The following is an 18298-nucleotide window of genomic DNA, read 5'->3' on the forward strand; positions in this document are numbered from 1 at the left end:
ATGGATAAGATAACCAAGAAAATCTTCACATACAGATAAGAGCAACAAGACAACAAAATCCAGAGAAGAATTATTGCCTCCTTATAGAGACTGTTCAGACTTCTTCCAGACTTCTAGGAGCCAAGAAATTGATTTACAAGATGGATGGGGGGGGGGGGGGAGGCAGAAACTAAGCAGAAGACATCCTTTGTTTGAAAAATAATTTTTGAATCATGTATGAGATATATGATTATGCAACAGGCTATTGCTTTTAAGGGGTAATCCTTTGTTAGCAAGGTATGCTTTTATGGCTTAGTGCCCAAGAGCATCCAGATGTCTGTAAATTTTTGCTTTTTATTGTCCTTTATTGTCCTGTGAAAAATGCATATTTTATGATTGGCTTTTTGCAAATATTGAATTGAATACTATATGTATTATGTTATGATAAATGTAGTTTTGTAGTTAAAGTGAAGCTTTAGGAGTTAAAATAGAAACTTTGTATGTGGGTTTTTTTTAAAGGAATGAGATACTCACTTCGAGATAACAGTCACAGGACACCTAAATCTTCCAGAGAATAGGAATTTATGGTTTTCTTATCAGAAGAAGCTAATTTCTTCAGGCCTTGCTCAGACTCGAAGATGGAAGATGCCGTGGGGATTAAAAGAAGCAGTTGACATATACCAGACAGTTTCTTGTTTTAAATAGAATGTATGCATAACCATGAAGTATGTATGAATATGCAACAGCATACTGTTTTAAGGGTTATTCCTTTGTTCACAAGGCATGCTTGTCAGTGGCTTAAGTGCCTGAGAACATCCAGATGTCTGTAATTCTTTGTTTTTTATTGCCTTGTAATTGTCCTAACTCTAAATTTTTATTACTCTAATTGTATTACTATTTTTATAACCATTTTATTATTATTAAACTTTTAAAAATTCTAAAAACAAGTGATTGGTGCTTTTCACAGTCCGAACTCTGATTGTCCAAATTCTTACTGCTATAATTTTTATTACTATTTTTATAACTATTTTATTAATATTAAACTTTTAAAATTTTAAAACAAATTATTGACGTCTTTCACACTGATGTTGCTGCTGGAGAAGCCTCAGCTCCCACTGCTCATGTTATTCTTTTTTTGGAGTCGAGACATGACCATCTCCACATCTCTCAACCAGGTCCTTTTCCAGATCATTACATTCACTTACAGTCAGGTCATTAAAGAAATTTCCCAGTCTGACCACTGACCCAAGATTTTCACTGCTGGGGCCAAAGCCCCTTCACAGTGGGTGGCTCCAGGGAGCTGATGAGTGCCCCACTTGACTCCCTACACATACCACACATAGTCAGACCAGATTTCCTCACTGGCTCCACCCCAGGTTTTCCATAGCTGTCTCAGACCTCTGCTTCCTTTAAGTAATTTAATCATAGTGAAGTGACACAATAACAGCGGGCATTGGTGTCTCTGGAGAGGCACGCTGAACAAAGGAATCCCTGGACTTTTGCTACAGTCTGTGCACCCATTCCAATGGTGGTTTTTGGGTCTGGGGTCTTCTCGTTGTTCATTGGCTTCTGCAGTGTCTCTGGGTGATTGACTGGCCAGCGCCACAGGGCTGCTTGCCCTTAGTTAGGCAAGTCAGTGCCTGATCACTGTTCATTGCCTGGGGCTCCAACCATTTCCCCCACCCAGGGCACACCTTGCAGCTTGCACTGCACCTACACACCAACCTATTGGTCTTAGGTGTATTACTCACCAAGGTGAACACCAAGTGATCTAGTCTGCTTCCTCTTCCTCTAGCACACCCATCATTCTTGAGCAACAGATAGGATTTCTACACTGCTGCTTTTCTTCTGAAGACCTGGGATGGGAACTATCTTGGTGGGAAAGATGGGTGCTAATGTCTTTACAAATTACTAGCTAGGTGAGGGTCATTAGGAGAAATGGGTGTTAATGTCTTCGAAATGGGTCTTAATGTCTCTACAAACATCAAGCTGCACAAGTTTGTTACAGAACCCAGACAATTTGACCAGGCAGTTTGAACTCCTGAACTTTGAGGTAATAGGACAAATGAGTCCACGCAAAGTCTATTGCAGAACTCAGTCTGAACTTCTTAACTTTGAGGGGAAATGACGATATCTGTTCAAAGGAGAATATGTGGTAGGCTGTTTGGGAAGGCTGTCACTTCCTAGTACCTCAGCCAATGGGGAAAGGAAGAGAGCAATATGCAACTGGGAATTTAGGAGAAAAGGAGGCTGCACCCTCCAAAATCTCAATAGACACCCCCTGGGGCATGCCCTAGTGGAATCTGTCTCATTATGTGAATAAATTTGCAGGACTCTTCTGTCTCCTTTGTGGACACTGGCTTTTCATAGCATGGCTTTTCCCCACAATCTGAAAAAGCAACAGGACTGAAGAAGGGAGCTGCCTTAGGAGCTGTGAAATGAAGTCCTAGCAATAGCTGTCAAGAAGATCTGAAGGGTGAACCCAAAGGCAGCGACCTTGCTTGGGGTGCAATGCAGCCCCGAACAAGCACAAGGCTTCAGGACATGGATAGTTTGGCTGAGGAGAGGAACATGGGCAGCTCTGAATTTAATCATTGCAATGCAGTTTGGTACCAAGACCAAATATCTTTTCCCAATTCTAAACTAAGGATAAGTATTACTGTTATGTGTATAGGGGATAATTCATGCATATAAAATGGTTTACATGTCTTATATATACTTTGCTGATGAAAAACATTCTTATAAAAGATTTTTAAGTGTACAAGCTAGTGTTGGGGATTGCATCACAGTGTATTCACATTTATATATGACACCACTTCTTGAATGTGGTTGCTCAGTTTGAAAGCGTGAAAAGCACCAATCACCTGTTTTTTTAAATCTTAAAAGTTTATTAGTAATAAAATAGTTATTAAAATAGTAATAAAATTAGAGTAATAAAAATTTGGACAATGAGGATTAGGGCACTACAAGACAATAAAAAGCAAAGAATTACGGACATCCGGATGTTTTTGGGCACTAAGCTGCCAAAAACATGCCTTGCGAACAAAGGAATAACCTTTAAAAACAATAGCCTGTTGCATATTCATATTTCTCATGCATGATGCATAAATTCCTTGCAAATTAAGAATTTTTCTGGTTTTTGTCAACTTCTTCCCCTTAATCCTGGTGGTTCCATAAAGACGGAGAGAAGGTGGAAGAATGTTTGTCTTTTTTGATAAGGAGGTTGTAACTCTTCAGGTTTCGTGTTGCTGTTATCTCTGAGAAGAGTTTCTTGATTATCTTATCCCTTTTCTTGAGCTAGTAAAACATATCTTACATCACATAGTTTCTATTTTAACATTATGTTGTAACCTAAAACTATATTTAACATACTACTTTAAAAGGATTAATACAGTATTACAAAATAACCCTCTATAATATATATAGTATTCAATTTAATATTTGCAAAGAGCCAATCATAAAATACGCATTTTTCACAATAAAGAACTTAATCTTGGAAAGTAAATAGAAGCAAATAGGGGGTTTGACTAAAATAGGCAAAGAATAGCCTATATCACAAATTACTCAGGGTACAATAGTAAACTCAACAAGTCAAAATAAAATTCAATAAGGCAAAGTGCTGGGTCCTGCACTTGGGTCACAACAACCCTATGCAGTGCTACAGGCTGGGGGAAGAGTGGCTGGACTTAGGGGTGCTGATCAACAGCTAGCTGAATATGAGCTACCAGTGTGTCCATGTGGCCAAGAAGGCAAATGGCATCCTGGCCTGTATCATCAATAGTGTGGCCAGCAGGACCAGGGAAGTGATTGTCCCTCTGTACTTGGCACTGGTGAGGCTGCACATCAAATCCTGTGTTCACTTCTAGACCCCTCACTACAAGAAAGATATTGAGGTGCTAAAGTGTGTCCAGAGAAGGGTCTGGAGAGTAAGTCCTATCAGGAGAGGCTGAGGGAGCTGGAGGTGCTTAGTCAGAGAAAAGGAGGTTCAGGGAGACCTTCTCACTCTCTACCTGACAGGATGTTCTAGCAAGGTGGGGGTAGGTGACTTTTCCCAAGCAAGTAGCAACAGGACAAGAGGACATGGCCTCAAGCTGTGCCAAGGGAGCTTCAGGTTGGACATCAGAAAGAATTTCTTCATGGAAAGGGTTGTCAAGCATTGGAATGGGCTGCCCAGGGAGGTTGTGGAGTCACCATCCCTGAAGGTGTTCAAGAAACAAGTGGACTTGGCACTTAGTGCTGTAGTCTAGTTGACAAGGTTGAGATCATTGGAAGGTTGGACTTGATCTCAGCAGTCTTTGCCAACCTTAATGATTCTGTGATTCTATGATTCTAAATTTTTGTTAATATAATGGTAGAATGTATCATCTTCAAAATAAATTGCTTCCTTGGTCCTTATTTCTGAAGTATCACAAGAGTTGTTTTAATCTTCAGATGAAACAATGCCACATTATTTACTCAGCCATGCTGAATTTTTTCAACTTAATTTTATAAAAATATTATGAATTTAAGTATACAAGTGAAATGTAGATTAATAATTTTTATTAAATATAACCACATGTCAGAATCAAGAAGATATGGGAAAACAACTACAGCTAAAAGCATGTGTACTATGCAAAGATTGAATGGTCCAAGCTAGAAACCAATAATGTTGTATGTTGATTCACAACAGAATAGTAACTGATTTTATAAACTTAGTGTCTTCAGAATTATTCTAAATAGTAGTTATATAGAAACAAAGCTGATAAAATTACTTCTTACAAAATATTAGGCCTTAGATTCGCCAAATGATTCAAAGCTTACACATAAGTAATTTCATCGTGTTTAATTTCATAACTCTTGTGTAAAATATAACAACTGTTTAGTAGTGCATAGCATTAAAGAAAAACAGGAACTACTGTGAAGCAGACAGTGCTAATAAGAGAAAATTTAAAGAAAGGACTTGTATGATGGTTTTGACTGAGTTAATGTTAATTTTTTCCACAGTAGCTTCTATGGGTGTATTGAAACAGAGATTTTTGGAATTCACTTAACAAAATGAATTGAGCATTTATATTCTAGCTTGTAGAGTTATGTGTTAAATTTTAACCTTTTACTTAAGAAGCCTCTGCCGAGGTACAAAGGGCATAAGAAAATGCAAATTTCTGAAGCTTCTTGCATAAAGAACAATACCAAAAAGGGACCCAAAATGCAAAGAGCCCAGATAAAGAGGCTCCTCTGTCTCCAAGTCTATCAAGACTGACAGATGGTACTCAGATAAGCACCAAAAGAACAAAAGCGCACGCACAGAGAGGAAGAGTTCAAAAGTTTATCCATGAAGAAGACCACGATCTTCAGCCTCAAGAGACCACCAGAGACCCCTGCAGGACCATCACGACAAACCATGCATGCCTAGAAGGGCATAGACCTATTTAGCATGAGGGGCGAGGACAGGCAGGGACAGAGGTTGAATATGCATAGAAAAGTTGTGCAATGTACTGCATATGGAACACCTTTCTAACTAAAAGTGTGGGTCAAACTGAAGCTGGGGGCACAAGTTTTTGGAGAGATATCTCACTTGTGCTGAGTGCTGACAATACATACCCACTTCATAACTACCCCAAATTGTGGAGTCTATCTATTTATTCCACGTATCACTTCAGTATTGGGTTTGCATGACCAGGTTTTGGTCGTGGGGAAGCTACAGGGGTGTCTTATGCCAGAAGCTTCCCCCATGTCTATCAGAGCCAGTTCCAGTCAACTCCAAGATAAACCCCCTGCTGCCCAAGGCCCAGCCCATCAGTGAAAGCGGTAGCACCTCAGTGATAATATATTTAAGAAAGTGTCGTGGTTTGACACGGAAAGAGAATTTTTTTCCGGAAGGAAGAGGTCAATTTAGATATTGACCAATTGAAGGTGAACACGCCTCTGAGAACACAGAGGAGTTAAAAGCAGAATTCCCAGGGGAACTCGCTCTCTTTGGTTCCGGTCAGCGTGCAGTGCAAACTCTCCCCTGTCCAGCCACGAGCTGGGTGGGGGAGGGGAAGCCCCATGGCCTGAAAGGTAGGCTCCAAGGGTGGTGGAAGGACTGGAACCGGGCTGGCCCCTGCAGATGGAAGGGTGGAAGAAATCTGGGATGTCTCCATTCCCCCCCCCCCCCCGAGTTTCTCTCCCGAGAGGGAGAGAGATAAGAGACAGCGGCAGTCAGCGGTGGGGGGAAGCTGCAAAGTGCCCAGTGTGTGCGAATTGCTGGATGTCCGGGCATCGAGCCATCCTGGGAGTTCGGACTTTTAACCCTTCCTTGAGAAATGAAAGCTTCTGAATTTTTCCTTCCCCTCCTCGGTTTGAAAGAGAGGAAGAGGGACACCTTGGACCCTGGGATGTTAGAAGGAGGAATTCTAGATGGGAGGGGGACAAGGAGTGGCTTTTGGCTGGACTTTCCCGTGTTAGCCACAACCTGAACCAATCTTCTTCTTCAAGAGGGACTGTGTTTTGGGAGGATGCCAGTGAGTCAAGAGACCTGCTTCAGCTGGGAAAAAGACAAAAGTGAACAGAGAAAAGGTTAGGGGGTTTGTGGTGACGTCCCCCTGTCCTGGAAAGGAAAGAGAAGAGAAGATCTCTGTTCTTGAGCCCTCGGCCCCAGGGGAAAATGGGGGGGACTGTGGTCCCAAACAATGAAAAACTGAACTGTTGTTTTCTCCCCTCTTGGCAGGGCATCCTTGAAAGGAAAAATCCTAAAAGCAGTCTGTCCATCCATGCATTGGTGGTGAGAGTACTGTGCATGGAAAGGAGAAGGGTCACCATGGCAAACTTTTTCTCCGGGCAGTGCCATGTGTGACATGGAAACACAGGATGTGGAGCTGTGTTTCTTGGGGGGTCTGTGGCACAGGAGAGACTCTGTTCCCTCGATGGACTGAGTATCGATTGTTTGGAGGGTGGAAACCTGATTGGGGTCCAGATTGTGTCTCACTGTGGTTTGTTGGAGTTGGGTGGTGGGGGGAGGAATGTTTTGCAAGGTTTTCATTTGATCTTTGTGTGGGTTTTTTTTCCTTCTTTAGTTTTCTCTTTTCTTTAGTAGTAGTAGTTTAATAAAGTTTTTTTTCTGTTATTAAGCTTGGGCCTGCTTTGCTCTATTCTAGATTCCACTTCACAGCATTCAAGGGAGGGATCACATTTTCATGGGGGCGCTGGCATTGTGCCAGTGTCAAACCATGACAGAAAGGGAAAGAAATTACAGCACAGAAGCAATTTGGGCCAGCATAGAGAGGAATGAGAATATGTGAAAGGAAAAAAATATGCAGACACCAGGGTCAGTGGAGGAGGGGGAAGAGGTGGTTCAGGTGCCAGAGCTGACATTCCCCTGCAGCCCACAGTGAAGACCATAGTGAGGCAGCTGTTTCCCTGCAGCCCAAGGAGATCCACAGAGGTACGGAGATCCACAGAGGTACAGAGATCCACCTGCAGACTGTGGAGGAGCCCCATGCTGGAGGAGGTGTATGTGCCTAAAGGAGGCTGTGATCCCATGGGAAGCCCCTTCTGGAGCAGGGTCCTGACAGGACCTGTGACCCTGTGGAGAGTGGAGCCCATGCTGGAGCAGGTTTGGTGGCAGGAGATGTGACCCTGTGGGGGACCTACACTGGAGCAGCCTGTTCCTGAAGGACTGCACCACGTGGAAGGGTCCTACATTGGAGCAGTTTGTGAAGAACTGTACCTTGTCAGAAGGAGTCACATTGGAGAACGTTATGGAAAACTTTCCTGTGGGAGGTTGTGCTGGTATGAAAGTAGACTGATGGGAGAAATGAACCCCACTCAATTATCTTAAGAGAGATTTCAGGACAGTTACAATTTAATAGAGAGATTACAATAAATGCAATGATACACAGAAATCTGGCTTAAACCCACAAAGTCAGAGTACAACCTGACACCCTGTTGGTCAGGGTGATGGTTGCAGTCCTGTCAAGTGGTGGTTGCAGTCAAAAGCAGTGGTCCTATGAAAGTATTGGTCCTCCTCTGGATATGTCAAGAGGTGGTGGTGGTGGTGTCCCAAATCCCCAGAATCAGACATTATATATGCTTTGGTTAGGGTGGTAATGGTCAGTACCTCCCCCAGGCTGGGGACTTTCACAATGGAATGATGTAATACTGTGAGTCATTCCAGCTGCCCATTCTGCCAGTGCCATTGAGTCCATTATGGCCTATTATCAGATGTGACCACCTCAGGATGGTTGTGACTGTGCTGGTGCTTCCCCAAAAGGAGTTATCACAGCTGAATCATTGGTGTGAAGAAAAAGGAACACTACCTTGCCTTGCAGGGTTACCTCTTTTTTCCTTATCTCATTCAACATCCATCTTGTAACCTGAGGTGTCAAGTGTGCACTGGGCAGCTACTGCAAATGACCCATCATTAACAGAATGTCAGAAATTATGTAGAGAGGAGTCGAATATGCAGTTTGTTACACCCACATACTGCTAAACTGGCAGTCTACTCTTGTAACCAGGACAGAGGGAACCCACACTGGAGCAGGGGAAGAGTGTGAGGAGTCCTCCCCCTGAGGAAAAAGCAACGGCAGAAACAACATGACCACAACACCATAATGTAAACATCATAAAAATTACAAAGTAATTAGGTTGAAAGGGACTTCAGGAGCCCACACTCCTAAATGCCACAAAAAAATATATAAAAAAAACAGAGAGGGAATGAAACAAAAGAACAAGCATCAAACTTACCATGGACTTGATTTATTTCTGAATTCTGAGAAAGAATTTCATCTGCTAATTTCTGAGCAGTTGGCAAAACTTCTGTGTGGTGCACTGTGATCAAATACTGAACAAATTTTTGTAGTTGGTCTCTGTTCATTTGAAACAGTGTCTCTGAAATGGGAAGATGCAGTTTGACCTGATCTGGCTTGCGGATCCGGTATAAAGAGAGTGCCACAACGTGGGCACAGTAAAATATGTCCTTGTTTCCACAGCTACAGGTCACTGAGGTAATCTTGCAACGATCAAAGCTGATAGTTACATTGCAAACAGTTTCTGATTGCATTGCAGTGTCTGTCACAGTGCCACTCAAGTGGAAACCTGTGAAGGGAAAAAAAGGAGGGCTTACATTCTTAAATGAAGTACCATATCTCATTTTTGATAACCTTTAATTAATCTAGCAAAAGTCATCATGTATTTCAGAGAAAGAATGCATCTCATAGAACTATCTTTAATTATGAACCCTGTCTTTCTGTTATACCCTTTTTATATCCAATAAAATAAAAAGGATCTGGTTTACAAGCCCCCTTTGCCATTCCATCACAACATTCATAAAAGTTTGATAGTAAGAAAAAGTTACTTGGTAAATGATAGCTGCAGAAGCAGAGTTGCATCCAATTAAGACCAATGTGAAACTCCCAGTAGTTCAGCAAGCTGGCAGCAATTTTCCAAATCTCACACCAGTCTGCACTTAGCAGCAAATTTACCCATTCTCTCAATAAGAGGAAAGTAGTGCACTCTAGTGGCACAAACCCTGATCCTAATCTCAACTCTGCCACAGATTCAGACACAAGTCACTTAACCTCATTGCTTTCACTTCTCCCATCACTGAGCTGATGCTAAAGCTCTTCATCAACCCAAGCAATCTGGAAGAGCAGCTATGTTGGTGTAACTCTTGGGAAATGGAAACTGCTGCAGTAACCAATACACAGGACATCAGATTCATAATAGTCAATGAGACATGCACACACTGTTTCAGAAGTGTGCATGTCTACTTGGCATGATAAAGCATAAGGTAAAATAACTGTTTTTTCTTATATTTTAAGAAGATATGGTATACCATAAGAAAGATCTTTACTTCAGCTAATACTCCACAGAGCACCCAGTTGAACCAAGGTCTCAAATGCTGTTCTCTGAAGATCAGACCTGAACCCATCTCTGTTTTCCCAATGTTAAGGCCCAGCTTTGGCTCGCAATACTTTATCACTGCAGAATTTGGGTGTTTATTTTGTATTTTATGTAAACATGACATTGATTTTTGGTTCAGGCATTAAGTCAGAGGTATAGTTACAAAGCAATACAAACAAATTACATATTATCAGTATTAAACTTGAACAGATTGCATACATAAAATTTGGGATGAATATTACAAGTAAGGTGTTATACATGACTATTTATAATGGAAATTATACAAAGCCACACTCCCTCAAAGTACAAAACTGATTCAGTATTCTTGTATTTCAAGAAAAGTATTCTGTAGGAAGTAGTATCACATGAAAATTAGGTAGTAAAAAATAAATATATGCATAACTATAGTCCAAAATATTGCATCTCAAATTGTTTTTAAGAAACTCTTTAATCTATTGGAAATTAAGAGGAAAAACTAATTTTTTCCATTTGTTTATGCTGTGCATTTCAGAGCAGGTTGTGCAGTCAGTATCACTGTCTGGATTTCGTTCAGCTACAGAAATTTGATACTCTACCAGAAGTCATAGACACAGATTTTTGATTTTTGCAAGTTAATGCTTATCAGTTAAAGTAGTTAGAGTTGAAGAGGCAGTAAGCTGTAAAGTGCACAGACACAAGGGGGGGGGGGGGGAGGAGGATGATGAAGAAGCCCAGGCATACTTGGCATTCTTGCTCTTGGCTCCACTCAACACATACAGAGAAGGGGAAGGGAATTGCCCCTTGAATAATGAGCTCCTCCCTCTGACTTTCCCTTTGGTTTTTAAGTAATCATAGCATGCTCCTGTGAGTGCCCTCTCTCAAAAAAGAGGCATTGTTAAAACTTATCCAGCTCTATTTCAGGTTACTTTCCAGTAAAGAAGAGATGTATTGGTGGTCTCAAGGAAATTGTATAGGAGATATCTTTTTAAAATATCACTTTCCTATTAAGTATATATCAAAGTCTCTCATTTATGACTTGAGAAAAAGTATAACACTTGAACACTCAAAAAGAGCCTGATCCTACTCCTTCCTGCTCTCAGTAAGTAGCTGAATTGGGTCTGGTTGAGCTGGAGTTCATTTTCCCATAGCAGCCCTCCCAGTGCTGTGCTTTGCATTGATAGCCAGAAAGGTTTTGATAGCACACCAGTGTTTTGGCTACTGCTGACCAGTGCTGGGATGGTATCAGTGCTGTGTCTCCAACATTCCGTCCCATCAATAGAATAGGGGTGGGCAAGACCCTTGGAGGGCAGACAAGTAGGCCAGCTGATCCAAGTTAGCCAAAGGGATATTCCATACCATATGATGTCAGCTCAGATATATAAGCTAAGGGAGAGAGGAGGAAGGGGGGGAATTAGTGAGTTTTCAATGTTTGCTTTCTGGAGGAACTGTTATACGTGCTGAAGCCCTGCTTCCCAGGAAGTGTCCGGACATTGCTTGCTGATGGGAAATGGGGGATAATTTTTTCTCCCCCTTTGCTTGTGTGCATGCAACCTTTCACTTTTGCTTTAGCAAACTGCCTTATCTCAATGTACTAATAAAAGCTCCCCCTCTCATGGCCATCACTGATGATGACTGAGGGGGACTGGAGGATTCTTCCCTGGCAGAGCTTCTGCTTACAGCTAAGATGGAAAATGAGGAGGTAAATGAGGAGGTAGAATTCTTAGTAGATATGGGAGATAGTAACTTGGTGCTAAATACAGTAAAAGGAAACTTGAGTAATGATTATATAACAATTATTGGTGCAACAGGGAATCACAAAACTCAGCCATTTTTCAAACCTATTGATTTTAAATTAGGAAAACAATGGATGAGTCACCAGTTTTTGTATCCATCCAATTTGCCAAAGCCTTTCCTTGGGAGAGATTTATTAGAAAAAACTAAATGCTGAAATAAAATTTAAAAATGGAAAAATAAAGACTATTATTCCAGAACCTAATTATGTGGAAGCGTTTATTTTTGCACTACAGTCTCTGAAATTGGACATGATCCATCTGCCAGTATCACTTGAGGATGCAGTAATTCTGATAGTCTGGGCTAGAGAGGTTCCCAGGAGATCCAAAAGAGCAGAGCCTGTAAGGATTAAATTGAAACCTGGAGTAAGGAAAAATTAATACCCTTTGAAAATAGAAAGTCGCAGGGGGTTATTATCCCTTGTGGAAAAATTTATAAAATACGGCCTACTGAAGGAATGCAAATTCAAATTTAATAAACTTAATTTGCCATTTAGGAAGGCAAATGGAAAGGATTACTGATTGGTACAGGATCTTAGAGACATAAATTAGATGGAAGAAGATATACATCTCATAGTAACAAAACATTATACCTTGCTAACAACCTTTGATAGTAAAAGAGTTTTAAAATCATGGGGATTTGGGGAATTAGAAGGAAAATTAAGCTTAGTAGGCCCTGGGAAAATACCCTGGGAAAGTATAGGCCTTGTACTTGCTAGAACTGCACCTCTGTAGCTAGTATGTGATAAATTATATAATTGTTAGTTGTGATGATTGCTTAGTAATTAAATATAATTACTGTTTAATTGTAAGAATAATCATGAGAAACTGTAGTCAGGGGCTTGAAAAAGATCACGAGAAACTCATGGTTGAATAAGATCAATGTATACAATAGAACAATATAAGTGTAATAATTAATATATAAGTTATATAACAATAGAATATAAAATATGTTCAGCTTGAAAGCCATGTGGGAGTCAGATTTGGGTCTGTACCCCTGATTCCCAGAGCTCTACAATAAAAGCAGTTGCATATAATGATATCCCGTGATTATGTGTGTTCCTGAACTCCAACACCTTGAGTGAAAAATTAAAATTGTTTACAGTATAAGATTTGAAAGATGCTTTTTTCTGTATCCCTTTGAGTACTGAAAGTTAAGAGCTTTTTGCTTTTGAATGGGAAAATCTGAACACAGGGAGGAGAACCCAACTGACTTGGACAGTTCTACCTCAGGGGTTTAAAAATAGCCCCACCATAATCATAAATCCATTGGCAAAAGAAGTGGAGGAGTGGAAAAATCACAACCCTACTGGAGTCTTGTTACAGTATGCAGATGATATTCTGATAGCCACTGAAACTGAACATCATTGTTGGGATCAGACTGCAGCATTGTTGAATTTTCTGGGACTAAGTGGATAAAGAGTATCCAAAGACAAAGCACAAGTAGTCCAGACCACAGTAACCTACTTGGGATTCTAAATCCTTCAAGGACAAAGGAGGCTGGGACAGGAATGAAAAGAAGTAATTTGCCAGCTCCCACAGCCACAAACAGTGAGAGAATTGTGTGCCTTCCTCAGGATGATCATATGGTGTTGTTTCTGGATCAACAAACATTCTTCCACTTCAAGAGCTTTCCTCTTGAAGAAAGTTCAGAAGGACTTTATAGTCTGGACTGATGATCCATGGGCTGCCTTTTTACAACTCAAACAAGTCCTTATGCGGGCCTCTGCTTTGGGGCTTCCAGACCCCATGCGCCTGTTTGAATTATTTACTGATGAAAGACAAAACACAGCACTGGGGCCAGAGGTGGGCTGTGGCCTACTTTTCAAATAAACTAGATAATGTCAGCCAAGGCTGGCCTAGTTGTTTGAGGACAGTAGCAGCTACTGTTCTCTTGATCTAGGAAGCTCAAAAACTGACTTTGGGACAAAGCACTGTTGTTTATGTGTAGTCAGTACTTGAGCAAAAAGGGGGCCACTGGCTATCTCCTATCCAGATGCTAAAATATCAGGTAGTCTTGCTGGAGCAAGATCATGTGACACTCAAAACGACTTCTATTGTTAACCCTGCTATGTTCTTATTTGCCCAACAAGTAGAAGAACCCCAGAGTATGATTGCTTACATACTATAGAAATGTGTTTCAGCAGACCTGACTTAGGATACTGACTCTTGGAAAGAACTGATTGGGAATTGTTTACTGATGGGAGCAGCTTTGTCTGTGTCATGGTTTGACACGGAAAGATAATTTTTTCCAGAAGGAAGAGGTCAATTTAGATATTGACCAATTGAAAGTAGACACGCCTCTGAGAACACAGAGGGGTTGAAAGTAGAATTCCCAGGGGAACTCGCTCTCTTTGGTTCCGGTCAGCGTGCAGTGCAGACCTTCCCCTGCCCAGCCACGAGCTGGGTGGGGGAGGGGAAGCCCCCATGGCCTGAGAAAGAGTTCCTCTCCCGAGAGGGAGAGAGAAAGCCGCAAGGAAGGAGGAGCGGGGGGAGCTGCTGCAAGGTGCCCAGTTGTGTGGGAGTTGCTGGATGTCCGGGCATCGAGCCATCCTGGGAGTTCGGACTTTTAACCCTTCCTTGAGAAATGAAAGCTTTGTGAATTTTCCTTTCCCCTCCTCGGTTTGAAAGAGAGGAAGAGGGACACCTTGGACCCTGGGATGGGATGTTGGAAGGAGGAATTCTGGATGGGAGGGGGACAAGGAGTGGCTTTTGGCTGGACTTTTCCATGTTAGCCACAACCTGAACCAAATCTTCTTCAAGAGGGACTGTGTTTTGGGAGGATGCCAGTGAGTCAAGAGACCTGCTTCAGCTGAGAAAAAGACAAAAGTGGAGTGAACAGAGAAAAGGTTAGGGGGTTTGTGGTGGCGCCCCCTTGCTCTGGAAAGGAAAAGAGAAGAGAAGAAGATCTCTGTTCTTGAGCCCTCGGCCCCAGGGGAAAATGGGGGGGGACTGTGGTCCCAAACAATGAAAAACTGAACTGTTGTTTTCTCCCCTCTTGGCAGGGCATCCTTGAAAGGAAAAATCCTAAAGGCAGTGACCATCCATGCATTGTGGTGAGAGCACTGTGCATGGAAAGGAGAAGGGTCACCATGGCAAACTTTTTCTCCGGGCGGTGCCATGTGTGACATGGAAACACAGGATGTGGAGCTGTGTTTCTTGGGGGGTCTGTGGCACAGGAGAGACTCTGTTCCCTCGATGGACTGAGTATCGGTTGTTTGAAGGGTGGAAACCTGATTGAGGTCCAGATTGTGTCTCACTGTGGTTTGTTGGAGTTGGGTGGTGGGGGGAGGAATGTTTTGCAAGGTTTTCATTTGGATCTTTGTGTGTTTTTTTTTTTTCCCTTCTTTAGTTTTCTCTTTTCTTTTGTAGTGGTAGTTTAATAAAGTTTTTTTCCTGTTATTAAGCTTGGGCCTGCTTTGCTCTATTCTAGATTCCACTTCACAGCATTCAAGGTAGGGATCACATTTTCATGGGGGCACTGGCATTGTGCCAGTGTCAAACCATGACAGTCTGAAATGGAAAACAATTATGTGGATATGCAGTGACTACACACCATGAGGTAAAAAAATAGGGGTCACTCCCCTCCAATGTTTTGGCCCAGAAAGCAGAACTAATTGCACTCACTCAAGCATTGGAACTGAGTAAAGGAAAACAAGTTAACATTTGGACTGATTCAAAATATGCCCTTAGAGTGGTACATGCATACACGGGGCCATCTGGAGAGAAGGAGGCCTTTTGACATCTCAAAGCACATTGATCAAAAATAGAAAACATATCTTGGATTTCCTTCAAAGTATCCAGAAACCAGCAGAAGTTGCCATCATGCATTGCAGAGCACACCAAGCAGGTAAGACCAAACTGGAATTGAATCATTTAGCCAATAAGGCTGCCAAAGATGCTGCAGAAAAAAGCACATTAGAAAACGAAGTTTTATCTTTAATACCCCTGCCAGAGTTACCTCTCCAAGTAGAGAAACCAGAGTATAGTGCTAGGGACTGTCAATTAATTGAAACCTTAGAAGCAAAATTTGATCCACAAGGCTGGGCAGTTACCCCAACCAGGCAAATAATAATCCCTGAATTTATCTTGTGTGAAATAGTGGATCACAAACACAAAGCTACTAATTGGAGTACTGAAAAACTTTTCAAACATTTGCAAAAATCTATAATAAGGTCTAAAATGGCTCAGCTTGTACAGTCAAGAATCCAACACTTTATAATTTGTAAAAGAAACGACCCTAACACATCTAACAAAGTAGTGCTAGGAGCCATAAAATCTGGAAATATTCCGGATAAATACTGGCAGATTGATTTTACTTAATTTCCCAGGAAAGGGGGATATAAATCCCTCCTGGTTCTGGTGGATACCTTTTTTGTGTGGCCAGAAGCCTTCCCTTGTCACAACAACCAAGCTAAGGAAGTGACTAAAATACTGTTGAATCAAATAATACCTACATTCAGGGTACTTTTGGAAACATCATCCGACATATGTTTCCACTTTATTGCACAAGTGGTACAACAGGTTAGGAAAGCCTTGGGAATAGCTTGGGATCTTCATACTCCTTATGGGCCCCAAGCTAGTGGCAAAGTAGAGTAAATGAATTATACAATCAAATTGCAATTGGGTAAAATATGTCAGGAAACCTCCTTGACATGGGTCCAAGCCTTACCTGTTGCACTACTTTGAATTAGAATTCAGCCACAGGGCACCAGCAAAATAAGCCCCTATGAGCTGCTATATGATCGACCCTACCAAGTACCACACATTCCAGGAAACATACACATAAAAGGAGGGGTTTGAATAATTACCTAATTTCTCTTTGTAAAACTTTACACAATTTGCAGCGAGCAGTGATTTCCAGGCTGATGGGATTGGACAAACCAGTGCATGAGTTCCAGCCAGGAAATTGTGTCTACTTGAAAGACTGGGGAACCGTTCTACACCATCCAAAGTAGAAGGGATCTTTCCAAGTACTACTGACAACTTTTACTACACTGAAATTGGACAAATCATGGATACATTACTCCAGAATTAAAAGGGATTAATCCCCTTGGTTAATCAAACAATTGTCTGATAAAAAACAAGATGCCTAAGTCTTGTTCTGCTATCCTGGCAGTAGTTAATTCAGCCTTGATTTGGGAGAAAAATTTCTATCGAGTTTTATTGATGCCATTTTGGTTTTTGCCCTTTTTTTTATGTTGTCTGTATTCTTCACACATATATTTGTAGCTCTGTAGCCTATTGTATTAGTGGCTAATTTTCCCAGTAATTTTCCATGGCCTTTCCCTAGGCAGAAAGACAAAACAAATTCCAGAGCTCTAAGCACCGGGGGATACAAGGCCCCAATGCTATCTTAGTTCTTCCTGGCTACCAAGGTTAAGAACAACTCTTTGAGATACATTTCATGGACAAAGTACAGCTAGTGCCAAGGGGGGAGCTCCAGAAAAGGGGCTTGACCTGGAGGAGAATTGCATCACCACTTGTCCTGCTAATTGGTGCTTTTTATCAATTATGCTAATTTCCTAAAACCTATAAAAATGTGCTGACCCCTGGAGGGGGTGGGCTTTTGTGGACATCTTTCCATAACTGCCCCTGAAGACCTTCAAATGAAAATACATTTTTATAATACCTCCTTACTAAAATTATATCAAGTTTAATTTCCAGGTTGAGAAAAAGGCAACAATATTACTAAATGTGATACAAGTGTTGCACAAAAATGGAAGAAATTAATACTAGTAGAACAGAACAGCATAGCCTTTAGAGAAGTAAATAAAGGATGTAACTTAGGCAAACAGAAGACATGCAAAACACAAGCAAGATGCCAGCTCAGCTCTGCAAGGCTGACAAAGCAGAAGTTATGTGAAACAATGATATTCAAACCGGGGGTCAAGGAACAGCCATCTAGAAAGAACACTGGACAATGAAGACCACCAAAGACCCCAAGGAACCATATAAGGACTTCTGATAAGGAGTACGACTATGTAAAATAAAGTAATACATATACATCAAGAAAGCAGGGATAGCTAATTAATATGTAATCAGTATGTGTGATAAAAACTCTGCTTACCTGATGCTCAGGGCACTCAGAGGAAGGATCTTCTCAGTGACCAGCATGCTACAATAAAGAATGCCTGCTTTCTAACACTCAAAACTGTGTTAGAAAGTTTCTATCTGGCTGATTTTGGTATAAAAACATCAGGACATCTAGGAAGAGATACAACATACAGATGGGCTTGTGATCAAGGGGTGGACCTGACCATGGAGGCTATCACACAGGTTATTCACAAATGTGAAATGTGCTGCAAAATTAAGGGAGCTACATGAGTGAAATATCCCTGTAATAGAGGGCAGTGGATGGGTTTCTGATATGGTGAGGCCTGGCAAATTGACTACATTGGACCACTGCCATGAACACACCATGGCAAGAGCTGCATACTCACCATGCAACTACTGGTTGGCTGGAAACATACCCAGTAAACCATGCTACTGCTCAAAACACCATCTTAGGCCTAAGAGACACATTTTGTGGTGACATGGTACCCCAGAGAGAACTAAGTCAGACAATGGGATTCATTTTCAAAATAACTTTATAAACTCTTGGGCAAAGAAACATGGAATTGAGTGGATATATCACAACCCTTGTCACCCACAAGCCTCTGGAAAGACTGGGAGATATAATGGACTGA

The 18298-nt window shown here is 41.4% G+C and overlaps 1 protein-coding gene and 1 long non-coding RNA gene across 3 annotated transcripts in view; one reads left to right on the forward strand and one right to left on the reverse strand.

Annotated features, from left to right (window-relative positions):
- LOC146762993 (zinc finger SWIM domain-containing protein 6) overlaps positions 1-18298 on the reverse strand; it is a 325533-nt gene that overhangs the window by 129435 nt on the left and 177800 nt on the right. For both annotated transcript variants that reach the window (XM_085571233.1, XM_085571234.1), the window contains exon 2: positions 8683-9033. In XM_085571233.1, coding sequence (XP_085427359.1) covers positions 8683-9033 — 351 coding nt within the window. The remainder of the gene's footprint in view (positions 1-8682; positions 9034-18298) is intronic.
- LOC146762996 (uncharacterized) lies at positions 5943-7063 on the forward strand. Its single transcript, XR_014952580.1, has 2 exons — positions 5943-6018; positions 6668-7063. It is a non-coding gene; the product is annotated as an uncharacterized LOC146762996 (long non-coding RNA).

This window comes from Lonchura striata, chromosome W (genome assembly GCF_050655825.1).
Source record: "Lonchura striata isolate lonStrDom1 chromosome W, ASM5065582v1, whole genome shotgun sequence".
NCBI classification, from domain to species: domain Eukaryota; kingdom Metazoa; phylum Chordata; class Aves; order Passeriformes; family Estrildidae; genus Lonchura; species Lonchura striata.